This window comes from Leptidea sinapis, chromosome 19 (assembly GCF_905404315.1).
Source record: "Leptidea sinapis chromosome 19, ilLepSina1.1, whole genome shotgun sequence".
In the NCBI taxonomy this organism is placed as follows: Eukaryota; Metazoa; Arthropoda; class Insecta; order Lepidoptera; family Pieridae; genus Leptidea; species Leptidea sinapis.
In genome coordinates, this window is record NC_066283.1 from 5,850,139 (window position 1) to 5,877,538 (window position 27,400).

General features: G+C 34.2%; 1 protein-coding gene across 1 annotated transcript; it reads right to left on the reverse strand.

Annotated features, from left to right (window-relative positions):
• Positions 1-4,580: 4,580 nt before the first annotated feature.
• Positions 4,581-26,975, reverse strand: LOC126970013 (pancreatic lipase-related protein 2-like). The gene is made up of 4 exons (XM_050815693.1): positions 26,814-26,975; positions 23,566-23,710; positions 6,904-7,044; positions 4,581-5,888 (listed from the first exon to the last, which is right to left on the reverse strand). The coding sequence occupies exons 1-4, from the start codon at positions 26,914-26,916 to the stop codon at positions 5,210-5,212; spliced, it is 1,068 nt and encodes a 355-aa protein (XP_050671650.1). The 5' UTR covers positions 26,917-26,975; the 3' UTR covers positions 4,581-5,209.
• Between the last annotated feature and the right edge of the window lie 425 nt (positions 26,976-27,400).

Consider the following 27,400-nt stretch of genomic DNA (forward strand, 5'->3'; position numbering starts at 1 on the left):
CTGTGGAAGGGGCACCACAATCCAATGTCAAGTTTAGATAGACCACCAAGCCTTTAGTATGTATGGCACCTATTTCTACTGTGAAGCAGAAACGTGTAAGCATTACTGTGTTGCGGTCTGAAGGGCGCCGTAACTAGTGAAATTACTGGGCGAATGAGACTTAACATCTTATGTCTCACGGTTTTTCAAGAATCCTGTGTGGCACTGCATTGTAATGGGCAGGGCGTATCAATTACCATCAGCTGAACGTGCTGTGCTGCCTTATATTATATTGTCATACCTTATTTTCATAAAAAAAATGTAATTGGTCTGTGTTAACAATATTACAAGTATTTACGGTAATAATATAAACAGTGATTCTATGAAAAATAACTGCCATTAAAATAAAAAAAAATATTTAGTTATAAAAGTTCTTTTTATCAACATTTCTTAAATGATGGCATGGAGCTCATTAGTGTGTAAATCCAACCCACTCTTGATCTGCATTGATTTGCAAAACAAGAAGACCTTTATTTACTAATTATGTGATTAAATTATTTTATACTATTTATCACATAGGATATTTCAATGTTAGCTGCTGTTAGTTATCAGAATTAATCTGCTGTTTATACCAATATATTGATTAGCTATTTTCTAGCTGCGTAAATCTACAGAGGATATTCACCAAGATATTATTATGCAGATAATGTGTATATTCAAATTTATAATAATAATCTATATTACAAATAAGGAATCCTCTACTTGTTGGATTAATGCTGAAAACAATCAAGGATAATTCAGACTATTTATTCCTAGAGACAAAGGAAAACCTGATGGTAGATAATGCTGTGAGTGAGAGTGACCTGAAAACACAGTGGGAACTAGTTCCTTCCACTGTCTCTTTGAACATGGAAGAAATTTTTCTGTTGATTTCAGTTTATGATAAGTTTTAATATATGTATAAATTTTACACTAGACATTATTTAAATGTTATGAATTAATCTTTAGTGTAAATTCTACACAGTTATTATTATTAGTGTACATGTTTCAGCAGTCTCACATTAACAACTAAGCAGTTAATTCACTTGGAGCCAATTTAGTACAAAGTGGTAGTGGAAGATGTGTTTAACCCCTAACTTTAGAATATGCAACTGGTGTACTTGCATGTAGACTTAAAACTTAGGGAATGTTTACTTTTTTTAATTAATACTAAAATTAATTGTATGCTTTATTCAACTCTCAGGTTGTGGCTTCATCAGTATTCTACAGGATCTACTTTACAGTTGATAACCCGCTCAACCCCAATATTTGCATATTGGGAAGTTGACTTGAGATGTCGCTAAATTTAAACAATTTATCAACAATATGTCAGTGAATGGTTGGCTGAGTTGGAAGAGAGCTCGCTCAAAAGGTTGCGGGTTTGATTCTTGCATCATACATAAATTTTGTTTTCAAATTTTATTTGTGTAATTAATCAGAAGTGATATCACTTTAACACATTACAAGTTGTTAAGATATTATTTAATATCCATAATTGAATAAATTTACTAGAAATTATACTCTTCAGAACAGTATAATATACTATACTAGCTGACCCGACAGACATTGTTCTGTTCATAATAAAAAAAAACTCTTGCGGATGGAATTTTGGACCTCTACCCGGTGAAAAGAATATTCCTACCAAATTTCAAGTCTTTAGCTCTAATGGTTCCACAGATATGGTGATGAGTGACTATATACATGGAAATCTCTTATATATATATATATATATATATATATATATATATATATATATATATAAAAAACATTGAACACACAATGAAGTGAGCACCTCGGTGTTGCACATGGTCAAATGGTTTGATGATGATGATGATGAGTGGTTTGGCTGAACAAGACCAGAGATGAGAGCACTCGCCACTAGTCCATACATACCATATAGAGTGCTAATCTGGATAGAAATCTTGGCAATCACATCTTAGGTATAATGTTATAAAGCTAATGTTTGTGACAATGTTTGTGGTAATGTTTGAGTTTTATTGTTTTTTTGTTTGAATTATTTTTTGATTTTTTGTTGTTTCTAGACTCAGGCATAGTACCTATGAGCTTTCTAGCTTTAGCCTATGGCTAAACCTCTCAGTTAGCTTTAAATATACATTTTAGTAACTCATCAGAAAAGTGATACTCAACGTCCGATTAATGACAGCTGGCAGGTAGCGAAACGTCCGATGACGCGATTAAGATTATCCGACGGCGAGCGCGAGATTCATCATTATTAAAAGCGATATAATTACCTAACGACTCCACCTATGGCTATATAAAAAATACATTCAAGTAGTTAAAAGTATAGAAAATCAACGTGTAAAATCATAAATTATGTTTTTTAACCCAAGTTATATATAAATAAAAGGTTAAAGCTCGAGATTATAGGTAGAAATGTGATAACATTTTCATTATATTAAGTTTTTATGTAAAATATTAGCGCACACATTAATAAAACTTGATTATTATTGAAATAGACTATATAACCTATTTTTTGATATTAATATGTCATTACTTCGACTTACGGGATTGTTGCATTAAACTAAAATAAAGCACCCATTCTTAGTATATACCTACAATTTATCTGCGGAATGCACAAGTAAAACGTGAAATACTTGGTTGTCTCAATACATCCAGATTGTTGAATATTATAAACATTATATTTATGATATTTTGTCCCTATTACAAGCAATGATTTACTGTTAATTTATTGGATTACAATAAAAAATTGATATTTAAACCAAATCGATAAAGTAGTATCGATCATACTGTTATATCTTGTCGATTTAATGTCGTAAGAAGAATTTTATATGTAATTTGTAGATAAAATCGGAAACTAGATATCATGAGGATTAATTTCATATATAAAACAAATATAATACGTAATTAAAATATTACACTTACATGATAAACAAAACAATAACAAAACACTTGACACTACAAAAATAAACAAATGACAATTCCCCCCGCAAAGCGATTTTCAATTAATTATTTCTTTTAATTTTTGCTCGGATACTTGATATTTAAAGATAAGCCTATTACAATTACTTACCATAGAGTCTTAAAAATCGTATTTGACAAGCTAATTCACTCATACTACAGATTATAACACAAAATAAATACGCAAGTCGACTGGGCCACTCTGGTTGCCTGGACGTTTGACTGTCTAAAGAAAAAAGCCGCTCTAGTTGCCCGGACGTTTCAGTAGCTAACTCAACTACTGTAAATAGTGATATGTAAATGCAATGTCATATAAAAACATTAATTTATTAATTTTATTTAACCTAAATAAAACAAGCAGTATTGCATAACATGAACAGGGTGATAAAATAAACATATTATGTTTACCATTTACAGTTTACCTGTAGAAAATTCTGCTATCCCACAAGCCTATTTCTCATGCTTGAAAGTAAACCCACAGAGGGGTACAGCATAAATGAAAAAAAAAACATCTGTCATATATCTTATATATATAGGACATTTCCATGTATATAGTCACTCATCACGATATCTCTGAAACCATAAGCCGTAGACTTGAAATTTGGTAGGAATATTCCATTCGCCGAGTAGAGGTCAGTTAAGAACGGATTTTACGAAATTTCATCCGCAAGAGTTTCATTTTTAAATATTATGAACAGAACAACGTCTGTCGGGTCAGCTAGTATCTTATATTACTTTTCACACATATTCATTGCCTGAAAAGATTATCCAGCTTAATTATTACTTAATTAAGATTTTTCACTTCAAGTGTTACTAGATGCTCAAATTACAATAAATAAAACTACAAAAAACTAATATGAAGTACCTCTCTTAGAAAAATACTTAAACAAATAGATAGAAGTAAATATATTTAAAAAATATCTACTATAAATGAGGAACACAAGCAAAACTTTTATAAACAAAACTGTTATGGGTAAGACATTACATAGCTTAGTAATATAAACTACCTCAAGCTTAAGCAATACAGAGAGACCTTCAAAGGAACCAGTTTCGTATCAGTGAGTCGCAATACTAATTAATTTTAACAGTTGCTCGAAGAATAAACTCAATAATGTTTGAATCTATGTACAACTACCAGGCAAGATGTATAATATAATTTATATCATTTGAGAGAGTGTGACACATTTTTGGCTTCAGTATAAAAAACTGGCATGATTAGATATAATAAAATTCTATAAATACTTACGTAAGCGTCATAAATAACTATTTACAGCAGATAATTTATCGACGGAGTGAATCTCTGCGATGCGACAAGGTTTCTTACGGCAAAAATTAAAACTTTTTATGAATAATACCGCACTTTTAATTTATTTAAGCTGCACTACACTGTTAACACTTTAGGAATAGGAACACATTTAACTACTCATTTTTATTTGTAAACTGATTTATAACGAAAAAAACTGCTAAAGAATAGCACCATTTTGAAGAAGGAAAAGGTTGAAAATTGAAATTAAAATCTTAAATATAAGTCAGTTGTCACTTTTAGTTACCCAGTGCTTAGTGTCAAAAATCTAACATTTGACGTTGGCGTCTAAGCTTTTCATACAAATGGCAACGGATACTAGGTTTTCTAAAAGTTTATTATTTCCAGTTGAATTTTCCTCAATAACGTTAAAACTAAAAATAAGTGAAAAGTATAAATCAAGCAGACTTGCAACTAGTTTACAACTACATAATATAATATGCATAAATTAGACAGATTTAGGTCCCTTTGCCAGCTAAAGGCGTCGCAATACGTCACTGTCTTCGTAAATGTGTATCAAATTGGTATGATATACCCTAGATAACGAGTGCGAGAGAAAAGAAGATTCACTAACGGAGATTAAGATACAATAAGATACAAAAGAACAGCAAATGTATTGCGACTGGAAGCGATTTTGATTGATAATTCGTAAACAGTCTTTTTTAGTCTATGTAAGCCTTAGACACCGCATTACATTTTATATCATGGATCTACCTATGTTTGAAAATATACCTACTTAATAAATAATAATTACCTATACTTTAATCTATCTTCTTAGTATTTGAAAACAGGTAATGATAGCGGCAGGTAAAAATTTATAGGAATCGCTATAATATTTGCATTATTTGGTGTTATTCTGGCACATTCGGGATTTGTCAAAGGTTTTACTGAACTGTTTATCTTAAAAAAGAAGCCTTAATTGGATCAAATTTTACTGTAACTATTTTATTAAGTATAAATAATACTATCATTACTGTCATTTATATCACTTATTCTTCTCCATGCTGCATAATCTGCCTTTAGGCCATTAACACCTAAATAATACGGGTAATGCTTACTAGTCGATACATAATAAATGCCGTGATTATTAACATCGACATCTGATCCTATGACGTTAGTTATTGGCACATCACTATAGCACATCGCGTCTCTGGCTTCTTGTATATTTCTGCACTTAATTCCAATGAATTTGGACGGATTTTGCATCGCCAGAGCCCAAAGCGTAAGCACTCGGAAGTGGCTACAAGTAGAGGTACAAGGATAGAAGTTTAGATCACTTGGTTGATATTCACCTCCATTGATATAAAAATCGACATGTCCCATTTTGTTCGCCATTCCGTATCCATCGACATTAGTGTGTAGTACTTGAATAAAGTCTGCATTTGAAGCGTCTAGTCTCTCGCTTCTGTTCAAGGTCCTAAAGCATGGTCCAGCTGGCTCCAAAGCTGTTATTATGGATATATTTCTACCGGTGATTTTCTGATAATTTGTCGCTATATAGCTGACTGTTTGTCCACCAAGGCTGAAGCCAAGCAGTTCCATTTTGTCGGGAGAAAGGCCAGCGTGTGCTAGCTTAGCAAGGATTTCAGCAACTCGTTTCCCAACTGGACGCATAAGCCGCGTCGCCCTGAGAACCAGAGAATAGTTACCGAGTAAATATATTTTAAAAACTGATCCTTAAAATCTAAGCTGTATTTTATTAAAAATTTTAATAATCCTAAGATTTCATGAGATTTGCATCCAAATCCAGCCGCAATCCTGAGAAGTGTCCAAAAATCTTAAGATATGGTAACCATAGCTATAAGTCACCTTGGAGGCGATATGTTCAACGCGGCTATTTCACTTCTAGTACCTTCCTTCTTATTAAAATTTCTATGGTCCTATTAAAAAAATAATTGAATACTACCAAGAACGAAACCGGGGCAGAGGGGGCCATGGCCCCAGGCGGCACATGAAAAGGCACGGCGAACGGTGCTCCTTAAGTCCTTAACTTAAGGTCATTCTTTAAAATTACCATAAAATTAATTAAAAACAATATCCAATGTAAATAAAACTAAAAAACAAATTTAAAATAAAATTTAGAATCAGTATCAGTTTACGTAAACTTAAATTTAGTTCGAATACGTATTTCCGCTTGCTTCTTTTGTGGTTTTTTTTTTATTTTCTGTGAAATAAGTTCTTAGTTGCTATAGATTGTTGGAGAGCTAAGAAAACGATTATGTTTGTAAAATAATAAGCAAGTCAAGTTTCGTATTTTTTTAGGGCATTTTAGTGTATCTAAACAAAAATTTTCGCAACTCAACTCAAAAAACTCGCATTTTTAAATTTGGACCGTGAATTGTTGTTTTAATATTGATAATATATAAGTATTTAGTCGTTTTTATCAATGAAAACAAAATAGGTTTAAAGTAATTTTTAAATAAATTTTAGATATTGCATTTTGATCTTATTTGTAAGTGCTAAAAAACATGATAACTCAAAGAGGGTTAACTTTTGTATTTCACTACAATGGCGAAACACGGGGGCGACAAATTTCCAGTCGGCTCCGGGTGGTGAGAATCCATGCTACGCCACTGCCATTAGCATAGTATGGAGGGTCACTATAACCACTGCACCAAGAGGTCGTCAAATCTAAAACTTACAAGAAGTAGTGAACTGTGGCGAATCTCTGGTTATCGATAAGTATGATGTTATAATTCCTGTTCATATATTCGTCTGTGAGGATTGTCGATATCGGAAAGTTCGTACTGTCTAAGTAGCCAATTGCGATCACTACAGTCCTCCTGAAAATAACAAAAGAAAACTTATTATACAGAAAAAACTAGTGGAAGAGGCATGTGGGCGCTACCCTGTCGCCACTATTGTGTACAAACCTACTCGAGGCTCAAGTGAGACCAGTCATTTGATGTCAAGTGAAGCATAATTATCTTTTAAAAAAATATGCCATATTGTGCTGTTTTTGACTGTAGAAATCATAGCCGCAATAAAAATAAGTCCAACGAAGGGATTAACTATCATAGGTTATCATAATTTTCCGATTTAAATACAATTAATATTTATTATGTGTTGTGCAAAATATACAATTGAAAATGAACCATAATATTACGACGAATGGTTCATTTACCTTTACGTTTAATCAATGTAACTTATGTTAGAATAATTAATATAAACAATAAAAATATCTTGTTACTCAAGAAGTGCATATATACAGTACATATCGATATAATTTTATCTAAATAAATTTTATGTATATAAATTGTAGTCAAGTATTGCTCCTTTTTTTAAGAAAATAAGGAACAAGAAGAACAGGACGTTCAGCTGATGGTAACTGATACGCCCTGCCCATTACAATAAAGTGCCGCTCAGGACTCTAGAAAAACCCAAAAATTCTGAGCGGCACCACAATTGCGCTCGACACCTTGAGACATAAGATGTTAAGTCTCATTTTCCCAGTAATTTCACTAGCTACGGCGCGCTTCAGACCGAAACACAGTAATGCTTCACGGCATCCTGTGCAAAGGAGCCTCCTACTGGTAAAATGGCTCTTTTCCATGCATCATGCGAAAAAGGGTGTAAGTAAGTAAAATGTTATAATATGGGTGGGGTATTTTTTTTTTTCACCTGGTGTTAAGTGATCACCGCCACCCACATTCCCTTGCAATACCAGAGGAATCACAAGAGCGTTGCTGACCTTTAAGGAAGGTGTACGCGCTTTTTTTGAAGGTGCCCATGTCGTATCGTCCCGGAAACACCGCACAAGGAAGCTCATTCCACAGCTTAGTAGTACGAGGTAGAAAGCTCCTTGAAAACCGCACTGTGGAGGACCGCCACCCATCCAGATGGTGGCGATGATATTCTAACTTGTGGCGTGTCGTGCGAAGATGGTATTCGGCGGCAGTAATCAGGTTAAACAGCTCTTCGGAACACTCCCCGTGATACATGCGGTAGAAGACGTACAATGAAGCGACGTCTTTACGCAACGCCAAGTGATCCAGCCGTTCATAGATCACTGTTGCACGCGGTCAAATGGATCGAGCAGATACTGGGGTGCGCCAGACCAGAGATGACATCAATACTCCATGTATGGCCGGACCTGCGCTTTGTAGAGCGCTAGAATGTGGGCCGGCTTGAAGTATTGCCGTGCTCTTTTAATGACGCCCAGCTTCTTCGAAGCCAATTTGGCTTTGCCCTCCAGATGTGTACAAGAGAGACTACGATGAATTCAAATTAATAGTTTTAATTGTTTCTTAGGTACAGCTAATTATTATATAACAAGTATGTGTAAGATTCCAGTTAAATAAGCGTTATTTTTTAAATATAGACAATTTTAAATTAAATTTTAATAACTTCCATATATATTCCACCGATAAGGTTGAGTCGAGGTGGGGTAGAAGAAAAACCTCATCACATCATAGAGAAATTACGTCATAAAATTGTAAAAAATTGATCGAAAACCACGAATTCTGGAAATGTTTGGCATCACTGAAGCATAAAATGTACATCATAATGATTTAAATTATTATAAGACTAACAAGATTATTAATACTTCATCATTACTTATAGCTTCACTTTTTATTAATCATTCGCTAATGCTTGTTTTGGAAATTTTCTTTTCGCACGCGCAATATGTATGGAAGCAGTACGGCAGAATGACGATGAATAATTATAAAAAAAAAATATGTTTTAGGCGTATATTGCTTCCCAGGTAAATATAATATTGGTATTGTAACTATCCAAGACTATTCGTGTACGCTTGATTTTATTTGAATTGAGCTAAATATTCTCCATCCTTTTAAATAAAACTATGCCTACCTAAGAAAAATTATTGACCATTACGACGTAATTTATCGGTAATATACTTTATCAACCCTGATTAAATCATTCTAGTTGTGAGTAACTTATCGATATATTTATTCATTTTCGTACAACACTAGGTATTGACAGAAGTCAAATCTATGGTTATAGAGTTCCTATTACTTCAAGTTTCTATGTGTTATTTTTCGCAATTTAAGAAAAAGTTCGGGGGTGGTCATAATCAGTTTAAGAATATGAGATTAGCGTAATTCTATTAAGTTTTAAGTTCCTGTAAATCAATTTGTAGTTATACGTTTTCGTGATTGTGCGTTTAGGCCTATCATAAAGCCGGAATTAAGTGTGTGTATTACATATTTAATAGATAAATGTGTGAGTTTTGCGACATCGGTTTTCATAGTAAATTGACATGATGCCACTTCTACAAGTTTTTTCTGTTCTGTGGTTGTGTGATTACCTTAATTAACATTCAAAAGGCATAAATTATTACACCATAAATATAGAGTAGTAACTTAGACCTGTATCTTCTTTTTAAGATTTATTTGATGCACACTAAGACTCCTTTGTATACCATACTTTGTATCCATACCAGTGGGAGGCTCCTTTGCACAGGAAGCCGGCTAGATTATGGGTACCACAACGGCACCTATTTCTGCCGTGAAACAGTTTGTGTAAATATTACTGTGTTTCCGTCTGAAGGGCGCCGTAGCTAGTGAAATTACTGGGCAAATGAGACTTAACATCTTGTCTCAAGATGACGAGCGCAATTGTAGTGCCGCTCAGAATTTTTGGGTTTTTCAAGAATCCTGAGTGGCACTGCATTGTAACGGATAGGGCGTATCAATTACCATCAGCTGAACATTCTGCTCGTTTCGGCCCTTATTTTCATAAAAAAAAAGATGGCGGACGCCTCGATGTTGGTGAGCGCAGGAGGGTCGATAGGTATACAGTGAAGAGACCACCTAAAGTAATATATATTTTTTATTCAGTAGGAAGCCCACGTTGTATACAATGTGTTGCCTTATGATAAATTTACACATTAATAACTTATATAAACTAACATCGTATACCCTTCATAACAATATTATTAAAAAAAGACAATTTCCTACAAAAGCACACAAAATAATGCAAAAAAAAAGCCTAAAAAACTCTTTTTAATTTTGCGCTTGAAAATCGAATATGCAGAGTTCCAAAATATGTCCAAATCTGTTTTTTTTTTCATATATATTATTGTTATAGGACATTACAATTCTGTTAATAGCAGCGGTCCTATCGAGGTTACTCTTTGTAATTCTTGGCCTGAAAGTAATTTTATTTTTAATATGTGACCGTACGGGCTGTTAATACCTCAATTTACAATTTTATGCATAAAACACTGATCTATCGAGTTTCTACGATTGCATAGTGATATGGCTTTACAACGTTTTAAGAGATCATTGGTATTATTAATTCTCTTTGAATATATTGTCCAAGTGTCGTAAGAATGTTTGAAGTGAAAACTACTTTAGCGGCGTTGAGCACTTTTCTTGGGATAGGTATAAAATGTTAAACTCGCGTCATAACGCGTGTCCTGATCGAAAATTCGTAAGATAATTTTATACAGTGTTTTTGTAACAGGTGAGATTGTCTTATGTGTGACGCGAGTATACCATAATATATTCTGACGTCATTCGCACGACGTAATTACCAGGAGAACATAAATATGGTAGCGGTGTTATTAATGTATGTAAGTATTCATCACTACTCTGTGGTAGTTAATGTCATCCTAGCAGCATGTACCAGGACTTCATATGCAGTTTAGAGGTTCATGCACAATGCACATCTTAAAATTATTACACAATGTCCGGTATTGTTGTTGTTCGTTGGTATTCTGAAATTATGGATGAAAGTTGATTTTTTAGATTTTGATTTTTTTACATAAATTCTAGTAGTTTTTGTCTGATAAATAAAGCAATTCGTGCTAAATTATTCCCTAACCATTGCAAAATATTCTTAAGGCACAACGTTAATGTTCAAGTTTTCATTTCTGCCGGTACTCCCGGAGTGCAACCTATATTTTTTAGTATTCTGTCTTTATGCACTTGCAACAGAGTAATATTGTAGTTTACATTTAAGATGTGGATGATTTTTGTACTTCTTATGATGAAACCTAATAGCTTCATAGCCTTACTCACCAGATTATCAATATGTTGTATGAATTAATCTGATATCGCGATTCGCGAGGCTACTTTGATGAGGCAGCCGAGCACCCTAATGTTGTCTTGGTAAGGGAGACATGTGCGAGACTTTGGTCCAATGGGGTGGTAGCGTACCCCACAGAGTCCACACAACAGAGGCGACCACGACACGTACTAGTCGACTGGTACTACTTTATTATTACCATTACGAATGCGAATGCGACACCAACACCATCATAGACACCAAACCAACCATACCGTAACATATGTACAACATACCGCTGGCACTCGTCGCTTTGATGATGGTCAGCGGCCCGAAACTTAATATAATACGACGAGACGACGAGATAGTCCTCGTCCTGTAATCGTTTAACGTCACTCACGCACACATACATCATAAATCACACACCTGCATCATTACACACATACATATACTTAAACATAATAACAAACACACATACATATATCACCGCATCGACGAGAAGAGAATATGGGCGGCGGTGATAACAGACAGCACACGGCTTTAGTTGGTAGGGGTGTTTACATCCGAGCCTGACATATCGACATATCGGGGTCTTCAATACGTAAATATATTTTTGTCCTCTCCAAAAAAAAAAATGGGCAATTCAGATTATTTGGTGCTATATTTCTAGATGTGTAAGCGTTTGGTCCAGCTCGGCCGATTTTTGATATAAAGTTCTTGAAATTTTTACTATTCTATGATAGTTATATTATTATATAATATGATATTTATTAATTACTAATTAGAGTTCACCGAACATGTGCATTCTCATAACACCATGCAGTAATGCATAATGCCAGTTCACCCATCAAAAATAAGGTACAGTATACTTGTACATAGAGTATCGGCAACTTGGTATTGGTATAATCCCAGCTGAAATGATTGATTGATCATGAGCTAAACTTCGATAAATATATAAAGCGTCTACTTGTTTCTCATGACAACTTGAAGCAGCGCCATCAAACGGCTAATAGTAAAACTAAATTGATGGTACTTTTTGAAGACCGAAGTACCGATAAAATTTATTCGTATTCGTTTACCAAATGGAATCTCGAATTTGTAAAAATATGTTATCGGAATGTAGAATATATAGAAAATAATATTATTATTTTTGACCAAAGTACCTACACCGTATAAAATTGATGAAATTCCAGTGAAATCATATCTCCATTCTCTCTCTCTACCTAAATAATATTTATTTATTTATATTATATTAAGTACCTACTTTATTATAATTCAAAAAAGTTATAAAATGCTTCAGTAAATAAAATAAATTTTTAAAAAGGCATAGGTACTTTAAATTAAGTACATAATAGATTTTAACTTCCGACATGACAATTAATTAATTGGTGCTGCAATTGGATTCGAGGATATTTTATTATTATATTGTTCGTGCCTTGGGGACCCTGTCAGGTCAGTCCCCTGGACTGTGACAGCTATGAATGCGTCGAAAAATTAGCATTGGATCGTTAACCTCTATTAACTACCTATACAATCTAGACGTATAAATTATCTAAGAAATACTCATATAATAAAAAAAAATAACAAAAAAACAACCGACTTCAAAAACACTACTCCAGAATAATTGATATAATATGCACTAAAAAGTATATTCTAGTGTTTTTGAAGTCGGTTGTTTTTTTGTCAATTTTTTTTTATTTTTAGTGAATTTGAAGTACACTAACTAACAATTTGTCTAAATATGTGTAGGTATACTAAATTTTTCAATGCACCAATGAACGTAAGCGTAAGTAATCTGCCATAACTATGTTATGGTAGATTACTTAAATATCCTAATAGCATAAAAAGATTCGGCCGAGTATCGTTAATTTGCTCCTAAGAATTGAAGTTCCGTTACTTTGTCATGGATTCCGTAATCAGAACCCAACCAAACTCTTACCAAACTACCTTTGAAGTATATCCTTTCAAATAAAAAAAGAATCATCGAAATCGGTTGGCGCGATATTGAGTTATTCGTAAATTTATCATCCACATACGTATAGCAAATTTAAGACTATGGTTTTCTCATGAATGCCACTGTCAGATCTGGACCAAATTACAATGAGACCACACGGGAAGCACCAACTTTCAAATAAAAAAAGAATTTTCAAAATCGGTTCACCCAGTCGAAAGTTTTGAGGTAACAAACATAAAAAAGACAACGTACCGACGAATGGAGAGCCTCCTCATTTTTTGAAGTCTGTTAGAAATTACAGGTTCTGAATTCAAACGTAATATTATTATCGTTTTTTAAATGTTATAGTATTACTAACAAGACATAAAGGAGTTTCTTCTTATAATAATATAAAGGGGCTTATTATTATTGAAAAATGTTTTGAATATTCTTATTGTGTTTTTGGTTTGAGTTAATATTCACGGGGCCAAATAAAACGATGTTTGCGCCTCTCTTCCCCACGAGGTCGCCTCAGATGAAGGCTTAGAGGACACATTGCCCAAAGCCAACCTCAGGTGGTGTTTAGTAGATAGGCATTTAGGTTTTAGGTCCCTCATAACGAATGCAGACATGGGCTGTGTTGTTATGCATGAGCATTAACTAAACTGTTTATGCACAACAAAATGTTATTTAGTTTTTTTTTGAAGTAAAACTTCTTTAGACGCGACTTGGGGGTGACTCAGAATTTTTTTCTGATGGATGTAACGCTCACTAAAAAAGTCAATTGAAACAATTTTTTAAACCGTTATAATTTTATATTTTTAAAAAATATTTCAATTTGCTCAGTAAAATATTTTTAGTCTCCAAGTGTATAATTTGTTTATTTATTACTACTTTTGTATTTTTTTTGTAATAATAAATAAGTTTTAAGTCTGACATTTGTGACATTGCTTTCGTTTTCTCGCCCATTATTAGGACAGGCAAAGGGTTCGAGCCCATTCAGCCATATTTGTTAATATTCAATAACAACGTCATATTAATGATATGTGCTGATAATAATATAACCTTTAATTTCTTATCATTAATTCTTTTATTTAATGTGTGAAAAAAAAATGTGGGAATGGTTTTAATTACTTAATTATAAATATAATATAAAATGATAATAATAATCAGTCAAATAAAATGACGTTTTACTCTGTCATCAATAAATAAGAATAAAAGAGGAAACCAAGAACCTGATAATGACTTCACCTGTAAAAAGAGTAAGTGTTTATTTTCTGATGAATAATAATATCAAAATATAACATTGTCATCTTTTGTAAAATATATAAAATACTTGATAAAATAACATTAATTATATTATTTATCGATAAAGGCATTTTATTTTAGGTACAGAAAATGCTATGAAAAACATTGCTCAAAAGATGAAGTTGTATCGTAAGAGTTTCCGAAAAAAAAATTTCTAACAATGCTCCTAGCTCTTCATTAATACGTCAGTGCTTAGTTGGTAATAGGGCTTTATTTAATGTAAATTAAATGTAATATATATTATGTATCTGTTAATTATTCCTAAAGTTAATTATTATTAAGTTTTACTTCATTCGCGCGTAAAGATTACATGATACTTTTTTTATTTTAGTTACCTGGTCTTAAAGTAAACGTCTGACGTCTATTTTTCATGGAGTTTTTTTTTGTATTTCGTTTTTTGTAAGTACTTTATCACTTTTTTGAATTCGCAGGTTCTTAAATTCTTAATATATCTATTGAGTGTTGGTTAACTATTTCATGACAATTAAAATTACTTCTTCTTGAATAAATATTACAAAGCAATCTTTTGAACTAACTTCGGTCTTTAAAAACTATCATTAAATTAGTTTTGCTATTAGCCGTTAGATGGCACTGCCTTAAGCTGATGTTTAAAAGAAAATGTTGACAGTTTGACATTTTAATTATATAGATCAACTGCCTGTCTAAAGTTTAAATGAAAATCAAATAATTAATAAGTTATTGCCTATTGGAAATACCATATTATAGGATTGTACAAATGCGCACACGTTTAGATCGTTAATACGGGTAGATAGGCTATGACAGTTGTGAAAGTGCCTCTCAAGTAATTGTCTAAAGTGTTATCTCCATTTTCTCCAAGTAATGGATTCAATGAGGGGCTGCCTCACCTCTCACCATCCCGTCCGTTTGCCCCCTCTTACATAAAAAAAAAGTCTGACGTCTATATTATTTATGACACTTTTCATGAATCACAAGTAACTTACCAATTTTTTGAATTCGCAGGCCTCTAAATTATTAATAATATATCTATTGTGTGTTGGTTACACTACTTTAATACTATTTCTTGAATGTAGCCCAGTCGAGCAAAAACAAACGGCACGGCCGTACCATCCTTTTCTCGAAGCAGATCAGGCTAGTGGCTACTTTCGACGCTCGCTAAATTCGTTGTGGATAAAACTAGAAGCCTGAATTCGATGTTAATCTATTTATTTAAACATAAATATTTTCAATATTCTAAGATATACACTGTAAGATGATGTTAGGTTAGCTAATTAAGTTATTACTTAATACAGAACCCTTAAAGTGGGGACTAAATAAATTGACCGACTTCGTCTTACATGGATCTCACAACTTTGTACGGTAGAAGAACTGAGTTGCGAGATTTGGTTTTTTTACGAGTTATGTTTTTATGGCTAAATATCATTACCACAGAGTAGTGATGGATACTTACGTATATTACTAATCAACTAAACAATCTTTTAATATTCAACTAAATAGCTTCATTAGGCATAATAATTGATAACTTCGGTTTTCAATAACTATCATTAGTTGTACTATTAGCCGTTAGTTGGCGCTGCCTTAAGCTGTTGTGAAAGAAACAAGTCTAATCTCCATCTATCATCTACACGTGGAAGATATCTGTATAAACAAATTATGTTTCATGACGTAGGTAGTTACCAATTACCATCAAGAATATAATATTATGACGAGTGAGAATAGGTTTTTGTAAGTTCTAACTTAAGAGTAAAGGTGCTCCCACACTGCTGTTATAAAATGTTAACAAACAATAAAATATTTGAAAACATGCCATCACGACACCGCACGGCGCGGAGCACGCTAGAACGGGATTCTCCGTATGCTGTTCCCCTTTTATCGGCACTCGGCACTCTGTAGAAGACGGCAAGTGTTCGTGTACCGCCAGAGTCCAGAGTGATTTGAAATTTGCTTTGCATTTTTCGGGCGCCCCTAGATGGCACTGTTTTTTATATTGACTTTGTGTACATATAAAGTTAATTTATGTACACCCATGCTTTAAATCCTCTATTAAAGATTCTGAAACAGTTAGCTTATTGCCAACATTAAAACACCCAATGTTCTAATAACCATTACATCATCCAAAAGAGTTTTGTAATGTTGCACTGAATTTTATGAAATTCAACAACAACACTCCTATGTTTTTTTATCCCTTCATGCGCAAAGAGTTTCAACAGACAGCCACATTCTTATTGCTCGATGAGTGGTATCTGTATGAATTTCAAAAAAAGAACATTTTCGTTTACGCGCGTTCCACACTACCAGAACGTCGCGCGCCGTAAAAAAAAGTAGGTAATTCGAATCCCCGCCATTTTTCTTCGATATTTTTACTGTTTTGTTTACAAAAAATGACCTATTCATTTTAAGCGCTGTAAAAGAACATTATATTCGAGTGAATTTTAACTATTGCACTATATAGTAACTAAATGTAAATTACTACTAAAATAAATAATTGTTGCATTAATACTTAGTTTATTTGTATACAATCAGTAATGAATGATAATAAGTTACTACTAGGATTGGTGTTTTAATGTTAGCAGTAAGCTAAATGTTCCAGAATCTTTTAGAGGATTCATATTCTGGGTGTAGATAAAGTCTTGTATGCAACTGTTGATAATTAGTTATTAAAACACTCATGTGATACTATTATCTATACTAATATATAAAGCTGCAGTGTTTGTTTGTTTGAACGCGCTAATCTCTGGTACTACTGGTCCGATTTGAATGATTATTTCAGTGTTGGGTAGTCCATTTATCGAGGAAGGCTATAGGCTATGTTTTTTTTTCAAAATTAGGGATCCGTAATAAAATTGCTATTTTGTAATACAAGGTGTAAAATCGAAAACCTATTTTTGCGTGCGCTGCAAAAACTATTGACAATAGAATAAAATGATGTACAGGCTATAATATAGGCAATATTTTATTACTTATAAAACTATCGCGTGAATTATACTTTATATGGCAAAACAACGTTTGCCGGGTCAGCTAGTCACATATAAATCACAGATAAATCCACATTCGTGTTTTAATACCCCTTATTACACAACAGTTGCATATATAACTAGTACGGAACCCTTTGGTGATCCAAATCGTACTACCTATTCCTGCTTTTTCTTATATTCCTCTTACCTACTATAACTGATCTACTGACCTGGCTACTTAAGACACATAATATATACATAGGCTTTATATTATGTCTATAATTCATTCATCAGTTCATCAGTTTTATAAGGTAAAAACAAAATACCCTGCGATATTTTAAGTTCTAACAGCAGAACTGGGTACTGGTTGAGTTAACAAAATGAAACCTCGATTTCATTATCAATAATAGTAAGGAATCTTTAGGAATTTTCGAAGTATACCAATCCGGTATGCGAAGGTATAATAATACGTAGGTGTACATACAGTAGGTATATGCCCTGTAATTACTAGTTTAACTAAGGTAATCATATTAACATTCATGGTATTCATATTAACAATAAAATACCAGAGTATACTAGGCACTCACTGAGCAAACATTTAAGATTTATATTACGTAGTTTTTTTTTAAATCTATCTCTAATAAAAGAAAAAATATTATAAATATAATTCTTTTCTTGTAATTTGGTTATGGCAATTTGTAGTCCTGTAGATAGAGAAATACCATACACAACAGACTCATTGTCATCTGAGAGGTTAACATAATGACAGTTGTCGCTTGGGCCGCATAATAATATAACCAAAGAGAATTTAAACACTACATTCAAATATAACCAAATTGTCACCGAGCAACACAGTTCGAACGCAAATCACAATACACGCATAATATCTGTTTAATATAATAAGCAAATTCTTCAAAAGACTTCCTAAGAATAATGACATCAAAAAGAATTCTAAAGGAATAAATTTTGAGAAAATAAATGCCTTTTATGCCTTAAGTGATCAACGATCTAATCGCAAGTTCTCGGTGTAACGCCAAGCAAAAAACTTTTTCCTGAACATGCCGAGAGGAACTCCTTACTGGTGCTAAGGATGCACCTAGAGGAATAGCGGGGGCCCAGCTGCAGACCATCGCGCCTCGGAATCTCAGGTACGTCGGCCTATTATTTAGCCATAACTGATTGAAATTTTTATAGAATCATATTATGATTTCCTACGCTTGCGGTAATACATCAGCATTAGGCCGATTGCTGTAGGTTGCACCCACGGACGAGTAAAAAAACAAGGACTCCGCGCCGTGATATTAGCAAGTGAAGCACAGTTATGCTAGTGTGTGTGCGGTTATGGGGGATACAAGTTACACAATTATTTCTCCCTTAAATATTCATATACGGCCACAAATACTTATATGCTCGACGGCATTTTTAAAATATTTTATTGAGACGCAAACTGATCTGTCACAGACGATTCAACAATTTTCATAATGGCCGCCTATCGGCCTGTAGTAGTGTAAGTGTGTGCGTGGGGCTATGTATTTACACGTTAATCGGCTTGTTTTGGTGCTACACTGTTATGTAAGGTGACACGGAGTCCTTTACTAGTCCATGGTTGTACCTCTAGACGAATAGGTTTTAAAGTTTGATGTAAATCCATTATGACCAAACTAAGTGAAAAGTTTCAGCCACTGCAAATAGGGTTTGGTTGGAATGGCGGCTGCGATTTCAAATATGATGGAGGTGAGGCGGTCTTGAAAGTTGATGTAAAAATGCTTTCAATACCGTAAGTAGTTCAAACATTTTTACAGAAATTCAAAATTCGATTCCAGAAACATATTTTAACTATCTTTGGTATTGTTATGATTCGAAGTCAAAATTATTTCAAAGGACAATGGATATCAACGGGGTGATCCGTTCGGTCCGGCAATATTTAGTTTCGCTATACACCCAATCATTATTTCACTAAATTCTAAGTAAAATATGGTATGTGGTACTTAGATGACGGCACTTTAGGAGGTTAACTAATACAGTTATTAAAGATCTCACAATCAATCTTTCAAAGTGTGAACTTTTTATCCAAGATAAAAAGTTGATTTGGTACGTTTTGATAGAAGAGATGCGATAGTAAATCAATTCAACATTATTGATATATTAAAATTTGTGGAAATCTAATCTCTTCGCCGTTTTCGGTGTACCAATTTTGGAAGAGTCTTTCTCAGCTGATATAAATGAACATAAATCAAATGAAAAAAATATTCAGACCGCTAAGCATACATATACCTGGCCTATTGTATAATTCGGTTTCGTCTTTTGTCCCCAAGCTAACCTATGCTCGCTGATGTTGCCCTCTTTGGAATCATGACGTCATACTTTGATCAAGTTTGGATGATTCTATACGAAATTTATTATCAAAAATATTGAATTGTTCATTGTCAGATAAATCCTGATGCCAAGCCTCTATGCTCATTCGTTTTGGTGAAATTAGCATCAGAAAAATATCTAGTATATCCTTACCAGCATTTTTATCTTCTCTTCACTGTGTCAGCAATTTATATGATCAAAATTATCTTCCCGTCATTAGGGTCCCAATGCTTGCCTGTCCAAGTGAAAATTTCCCTAAGCTTTGGGATGAGCCACAGTGCAAATTTATTCACACAAGGATGTCAAATATCATGTCACAATATTTCGATTCAGGCTCGTTTTGTTGAACGAGAATCAGAGTACTGGCTTCAGGCCACTCCTTCAATTAACATAGGAAGCTTCGCGATAATTCCAGCTTCTCAATCGCAGTTGGTTTACGCCTGGGTATCCCTAGTTCCCCATATGTGCAGCTGCAGAGGCAATGTAGACAGTCTTGGTCACCATGGCTTATCTTACTTTACGCCTTTACCACCTTTAACGTACCGGCTATCCTAGAGCCGAATGGAATTTCACGTGACGATGGTTATAGGTTATGGTATGGCGTTAATTCCCTAAAGTCGACAACATCATCCAGGGCAGCAGGTGAAAGGGCGGAAATTGCCGAATATCTAAATCGGAGGAAATATAGGTGACTCGGTAATGGATACACATTTGTTCCCTTTGGGGTGCAGACGTTGGGTCCTTGGGGTGCATCGGCAAAAAAAATTATAACAGAGCTATCCAGGCGTCTAACCGATTTGACAGGTCTAGTACGAACCACTGTCAGAGGATAAGTTTGGCGATTTTTACTATTTTTAATAGATTACTTAATTTTTATTTTATATAAAGAGTGGTGTTTATTATTATGTCATGTGAAAATAAAGAAATTAAATATTAATGTTCTTAAATAAAAGTTAAAAAAATATATAATAATTTATAATATTAAAAAAAAATAGGATAACGGTTGACCCAGGTATTTCTAACTGCAAATTAGCTCTTCGTCTCTAAAGTCTGATAAAAGTTTAATAAAACACTATTCCAAAACAAAACTTATAGGAATTTTTTTTGTATATTTTTTTTTGAGATTTCTTAATATGTACCGGTCCGAATCGGTGCGAATTGTATTAAAAAAAAGCGTGATGTTAAGAATGGAATATTTAGTGAATAGGTTTGGTTCATGGTTCATGACTGGTACTAAGCAAGCCTTGTAAACGTGGCTTTATAATATTATATGAAGTAGGCTAAGTTGTTATATGATTTAAAAGATGGGCTGGGAGTTTCTTATCAAATCTTCTCCCCATGTCAAAGCTGTAACATTTGTTATGTCATCATCACTGCCTATTGTAAATAAGTATATTAACAATCCAATTTATTTTTTATTTTTAAAGTGATATCGCTCACTTCTGGGTTCAATTATACAAAATAAATTAGTAACCAGAATTAATGAACGATACACGACACGAATCCGCGCCTCTCGGGTTCCGTCCGAGCGCTCTTACCAACTGAGCCAACCGTTCGAGCGACGCATGGATCGTAAATCTTGGTATGCCTTGTTCAACTCTCAAGTTTATTTATTTATTTGGGCAACTAACAAATTACACTCTTTACTATAATAATAATATGGATAAGAGTTAATTCACTTCTAAGCTACCACAGCATTCATATATTTACTACGGTATTCATATATTTAAGACAGTAATTTTAACAATTTAAAAACTAAAATCTATAAATATTATAATATATAATTTAAAATAAAAATGAAATGTGAAAACAAGGTTTCTAAGTCACGTGTGTAAATTAAGTATTTTCTTTTTATATTGAGCAAGCGGAATGAATAAATCAATGTTCTGCGATTTGGCCAGTGAGTTATACTCGTATGACCTACATACGACATATATACACTGGCCTTCAAAAGTAAGTATCACACTTTTAAAATTGGGATAACGTTTTAAGTTCACAAGATATACTTTCGAAATAAAAAGGACTCCAAAGAGAATTCAATTTTGTACATAAAAACTTTATAGTCGGTAACCTTCTTTTAAGAATTGGCTGAAAAAAAAACTTCAAAAACAAAACCATTCCTTTTTCAAAGTGGGCGTTTCCGAATTACAATTTTACCAATTACATTTTTCTTTCTGTTTTAAATTTTTTTCAAGATCGATGGGTCTTGTTTTAAAAATTTATGCTAAAAAGCACATAACATTTATTTATCATGCCTCTTTCAGTTGAAGAATGTGCTAGGGTAATGGCTTTTCTGGAACTAGGCATCAGTATGCGTCGCACTGCAAGAATGGTGGGTGTGACGGTACGAACGGTCCAGAAGGTAAAGCGAAGGTACGAAGAGACTGGACACCATCTGAGGAAACCTTGTAATGGCAGACCTAGGTGTACCAGTGCCCGAGAAGATCATTATATTATTTCCACTGTGTTAAGAAATCGCCACCAAAATGCAGTTGAAGTCCAGCAACAGCTACTTCAGACCCGGAGGGACTACATTAGTGACAGTACAGTGAGAAGAAGACTTGCTGAAGCAAATTTAAAATCCCGAAGACCAGCGAGTGGCCCAAAACTCGAGAGACAGCATCGAGTAGCGAGCCTGCGATACGCCCGTGAACACATGCAGTGGGATGAAGAAGAATGGTCAAGAATTTTTTTTGCAGATGAGTCTCGATTCTCCCTTTACACTTCTGATGGAAGGCGAAGTGTTTACAGGCGACCTGGTGAGCGGTACCTTCAAGCCTGCATCTCAGAAAGAGTCCAATACGGTGGAGGCAGTGTACATGTATGGGCTGGCATATCTTCAGAAGGTCGCACAGAGCTAGTAGCCATAAAAAATGGCACCCTCACTGGGCATAGATATGCTCAAGAGATTCTCAATGAGTATGCAGGGCCGTATATAGCAAATATGGGTGATGGATCGATGCTGATGCATGGTAATGCCCGGCCACACACGGCTCATATGGTACAAGAGTATATACAGGAGGTCGGTATCAGCGTGATGGCTTGGCCATCAAGAAGTCCTGATCTCAACCCGATTGAACACGCCTGGGATGAGCTTGGGAGGGTAGTCAGAAATCACAGACCACCACCTACTACCCTCAGGGCACTAAAGCAGGCCCTGGTAGAAGAATGGGAGAATATTCCCCAACATCGGCTCCGAAACCTAGTGTTCAGTATGCCAAACCTACTCGAAGCTGTAATCAGAGCTCCAGGAGGCAATATTAAAAATTAAATAACATGTAATACATTTTAGTTGAATTTTTTAACACTAAACTAAAAATGTCTATTTTCATTGTTTTATCTTTTTTAAGTTAAAAATGTTACTAATGTATAATTTTAGTTTCTAAGAATTAAAGCCTATAAAATTTGCAACAAAACGTTTTTAATCTTAAATCTCTACCTTATATAGTTAAAAAAAAATAATTTGAAAAGTGTGATACTTACTTTTGCAGGCCAGTATAGTTGCTTTTTGACCTTATTAGTCCTAGATTGTGGTACTACAAACAACGAATAGGCATTTTTTCCTATTAATTTTGGAGGATCGTTTATTTTGAATTTTGATAGCAAGTATGGAGAATATATTTTACTACTAAAAATATTGTGTAAAAACTAAAGATCTAACACTATCCTTCTATCCGCCAGTGGGATCACACCGTATTCTTGTAGCTCTATCTTCAGGATACTCGGAAAGAATCCGAGAGGCGCGGGTTATCTCTAGTCCCGCATCGTTCATAAGTTTAACTATTTAGACAAAAGCTTGATACCTTTTAAAGTCAATCCTAGAATCGTTGACAATATTGTGAGCAGTCCAATACGTGTACCTCTTCCTGCTGGTTCGTCCTTGTACCACGAAATAAAGGTACTTCAGTTGAGCTCGCGGTATTGTGGCCGGCTTCGTTGATCCAGGACCTGTAAGACGTGGATCACGCTATAGATTAACCCCCTTATTCATAATGGTCCGCTAACATTGAACAGCCGCTTAGGAATGTTTTTTCTCATTCTGACTTAGGTCAATAGAAGAAGACAGAGTGAGAATTAGCAATGCTTTAAGTTAGCAGACTATTATGAATAAGGGGGTAAGTGACAAAAGGTATATGTACGGATTATTTGCACAGGATGTCGCCTAGATTATGGGTTATGGCGCCTTTTTCCACCGTGAAGCAGTAATACTACAACTAAGCAATTTCACCTCTGCAAAACCACTTTATCTTTTTAAATGACAATAAGCGAAGAGGCGAGCAGGAAGCTCAGTTGGTGGTATTTCGAGAAACCTAAAAATTCACAGAGGCACTACAATTGCGCTCATCATTTTGAGACATAAGATGTCAAGTCTCATTTGCCCAGTAATTTCACTCGCTACGGCGCCGTTCAGAACGACACTCAATAATGCTTACACATTACTGCTTCACGGCAGAAAAAGACGCCGTTGTGGTACCCATAATCTAACCGGCGTCCTGTGCAAAGGAGCCTCCAAAGTAGTAAAGGTAAAGTAATATTCATAAATGGATGGTGATATCTGACTGTAACTTGACCCGTGTTGCTATACAAGAAATAAATATCGTGCATTTTACAAGAATCCAGCAAGGGTATGTAATTATATAGAGTTGTTATAACAATGTGTGGAAAGTATCCAGCGCTTGGGAACGCGATGTCACAACCACTTATCTTGTTTCATATCAAAACCACAATTAAATCGTCCACACGGAATCATATTATTTGCAGAATAGTTTTTATTTTCTAGGAAGACACATAAAAATTGCTAAAAATGTTCAAATTAAGATTCAAATATTTTTATACAAAATAGGATGATTATTGAAAGTCAAAAACTACCACCCATTCCAAAAAGAATGCCTCAGATCTGAGAAGAATGGGCGCAACAAATCTTTTTCATCAAAAAATTTGTTTTCAAAGTAATATTGTACAATTCAATTTATTATTTAATAGCCTGAGGGCGGTCGCCCCATTCCCAATCTGTGGCATCATTATAAAGTCATTTATGTATATATTTTGAATATAGTAATACTTTTGTTTTGAACATTTTCTGGGATCTTGTTGTAAAAGCATATACATCGCCCCACAAAAGACTTACTAACTTGACTTAGCCGAGTAGTAGGCATTATACGTTTATGTGTGTACCTGGTGTTAACATTATGAATAACATTATGGTTATGACAGTTTCAAGCAGATTCATTTATGTGCCTATGAACATACATTACATTATCAAGAATATATTGAGAAGCAACAGTCAAGATGTAAATTTTGCTCTCAATGATTCTTTAGGACCTAGGTTATACTAGTCAGATCCGCATAATAAGGGTTTCGGATTAAGGTACAAGAGGAAAAGATTTTTTTAAAGTTTTTATGAGATGAAGCCGCTGACAGACAGACGGGCGAGCAGTCGTACTTAACTTGTACAAACTCAAATTAAAAACAAACCTGACCATAGAGTAACAGAACAGCTAATAAAAATAGCAAAAAGTTAATTCACTAGAAATGACGCCAAAAAAGTGTTCTAGTAACACGAACTTTCCGACAATATATTGGATAGATATATTTTCATAATAAGTGCTCTAAATACTTGTAACGTTAACTATACTATTTACTTTTACATTATTTTAATACAGATACTACATGAAGTAAAAATTATGGCAGATAGGAAGTCTACCATAAATACCGGTAGCATTACCGTGTTGCATAGCTAGGCTGTTGTTCGACCCAAATAGTTTGTCTCCGCGCCTCTGGACTGTGCGGGCCAAGTGTCGACACCAAACGGCGCAAAGATATAAGACTCACTGAGGCCGACTTGATTTATTCCTATATTAGCTAATTTAAAAGTGTAAACTATTAAAAATACACAGATATATATCTACCCGCCTCAATAGGGCTACAGGAAACCCAAGCGCTGCCAGCTATTTCGGTCAACGGATCAGCCTAGCTATCCAACGCGGAAATGCTGCCAGTATTCTTGGTACGCTTCCACGTAATGATAGTTTTAATGTAATGTTATCATAGTATTATATGAATAAGCATTGTTTTGTATAAATAACTTATAGATTATGCAATTGTATGTGTTATAATATCACTACAATCTGAAGGAAGAGTATATGTATATAGAAAGAGATCGTCAGACGTCTCAAGCTCAGAATTCTGAGGTTCCAAGATAATTCAATGAAGAATAATAAATAATAATTCTAAGTTAAAAGCGATTGTATGAAACGTGCAGTCATTGATATATTGACAGATGACGGCTATCATCATCAGTCGGAAGACGTCCACTGCTGGACAAAGGCCTCCCCCAAAGATTTCCAAGACAATCGGTCCTGCGCTGCCCTCATCCAACGTATTCCGGCGATCTTGACTAGATCGTCGGTCCATCTTCCTTCCTTTACATAAATATTGTTGTATTTCTAAAATGGTCTTTTAGTAAGCCTGTATATTTTCCATTCATTTTGTATAAGTTTTGTAGATTATCTGGCAAATCGTATAAAATATTAGGTAAGTATTAAAGTATAGTAGTAAGACGACCTGTATAGCCGAGTCGTTAGCGATCCTACCTACTAAGCTAGAGGTCCCGGGTTCGAATCCCGGTGTTTGTTTCCGAGTCATGGATGTTTAAATGTATTAATGTATGTTTATATGAATTTATGTATGTTTAAGTAAGTATATTGTATTAAATATATCATTGTCTTGTAACCCATAACATAGGCTATATGCTTAACTTGGGGCAAGATAATTTGTGTAAAAAGTGTGTCAATATTATTATATTAAATTACTTAGCATTCTTGTGACATAGATGTTTTTGGTCATTAGAATGCAAAATCACTTGGATTTTATTAAGTTTCTTTGCCTGGCCTTTGATACTCTTTTAAAAATGATGGTTCATTAACTTCTCTAAGAATTAAATTTTTAATTTTATCAAATACATTAATAATCTTGCAATGCCTAAAAACATAGGTTTATCATATCTATAGTTCTTAAGAATATTTTTAATTGTAATCAATGTGATACAAACATTCTGACAGAAGTCCTCTAGGATATCCTAGTTCCGATCTATCATCACTGAGCACGTAGAAACAGAAACACAGACACAGAATGCACCAGTAACATCGAATCATTATTAAAATTAAAAGTCACCAAAATATTTACGAAACAATTGTACGAGGTGTGTTACTTCCCTAACATTAACAAACGGTATGACTGCATCGCTAGTCCTTTGTCTTTCATTGTGATGCAATTAATATGAGCACCTTAGATCATACGGCCGTTCCCAATATATTATATACAGATAGAGATAAATTACTACCTTCTACTGGCAGTAATTAGCTGTCGATAATCTGAAGCTGTCCTAATATGTCATTCTTATCAGAACTCACTTCTGACCCGAATAACTATCGCCCTGTTTCAGTGTTGGCGAACCTAAGTAAAATTTTTGAAAAAATTATTTTAAGCCAAATGCCAACTCAGTGTAACACTTATAAGTTACTTCATATAAAACAATTTGGCTTTACTAGGGGACGCTGGACTACGGATGCAGGTGTTGAACTCATCAGGAATATTTTTGAGGCCTGGGAGGAATCACAGAATGCACTTGGTATCTTC

Coding starts and splice junctions, on each gene's coding strand:
- LOC126970013 (XM_050815693.1), bottom strand. CDS start 26,916: ATGATTCGATGTTACTGGTGCATTCTGTGTCTGTGTTTCTGTTTCTAC. Junction 23,711..26,813: donor TAGAGGACTTCTGTCAGAAT/GTTTGTATCACA, acceptor CACGTCTTACAG/GTCCTGGATCAACGAAGCCG. Junction 7,045..23,565: donor TCTAGGATTGACTTTAAAAG/GTATCAAGCTTT, acceptor TGTTATTTTCAG/GAGGACTGTAGTGATCGCAA.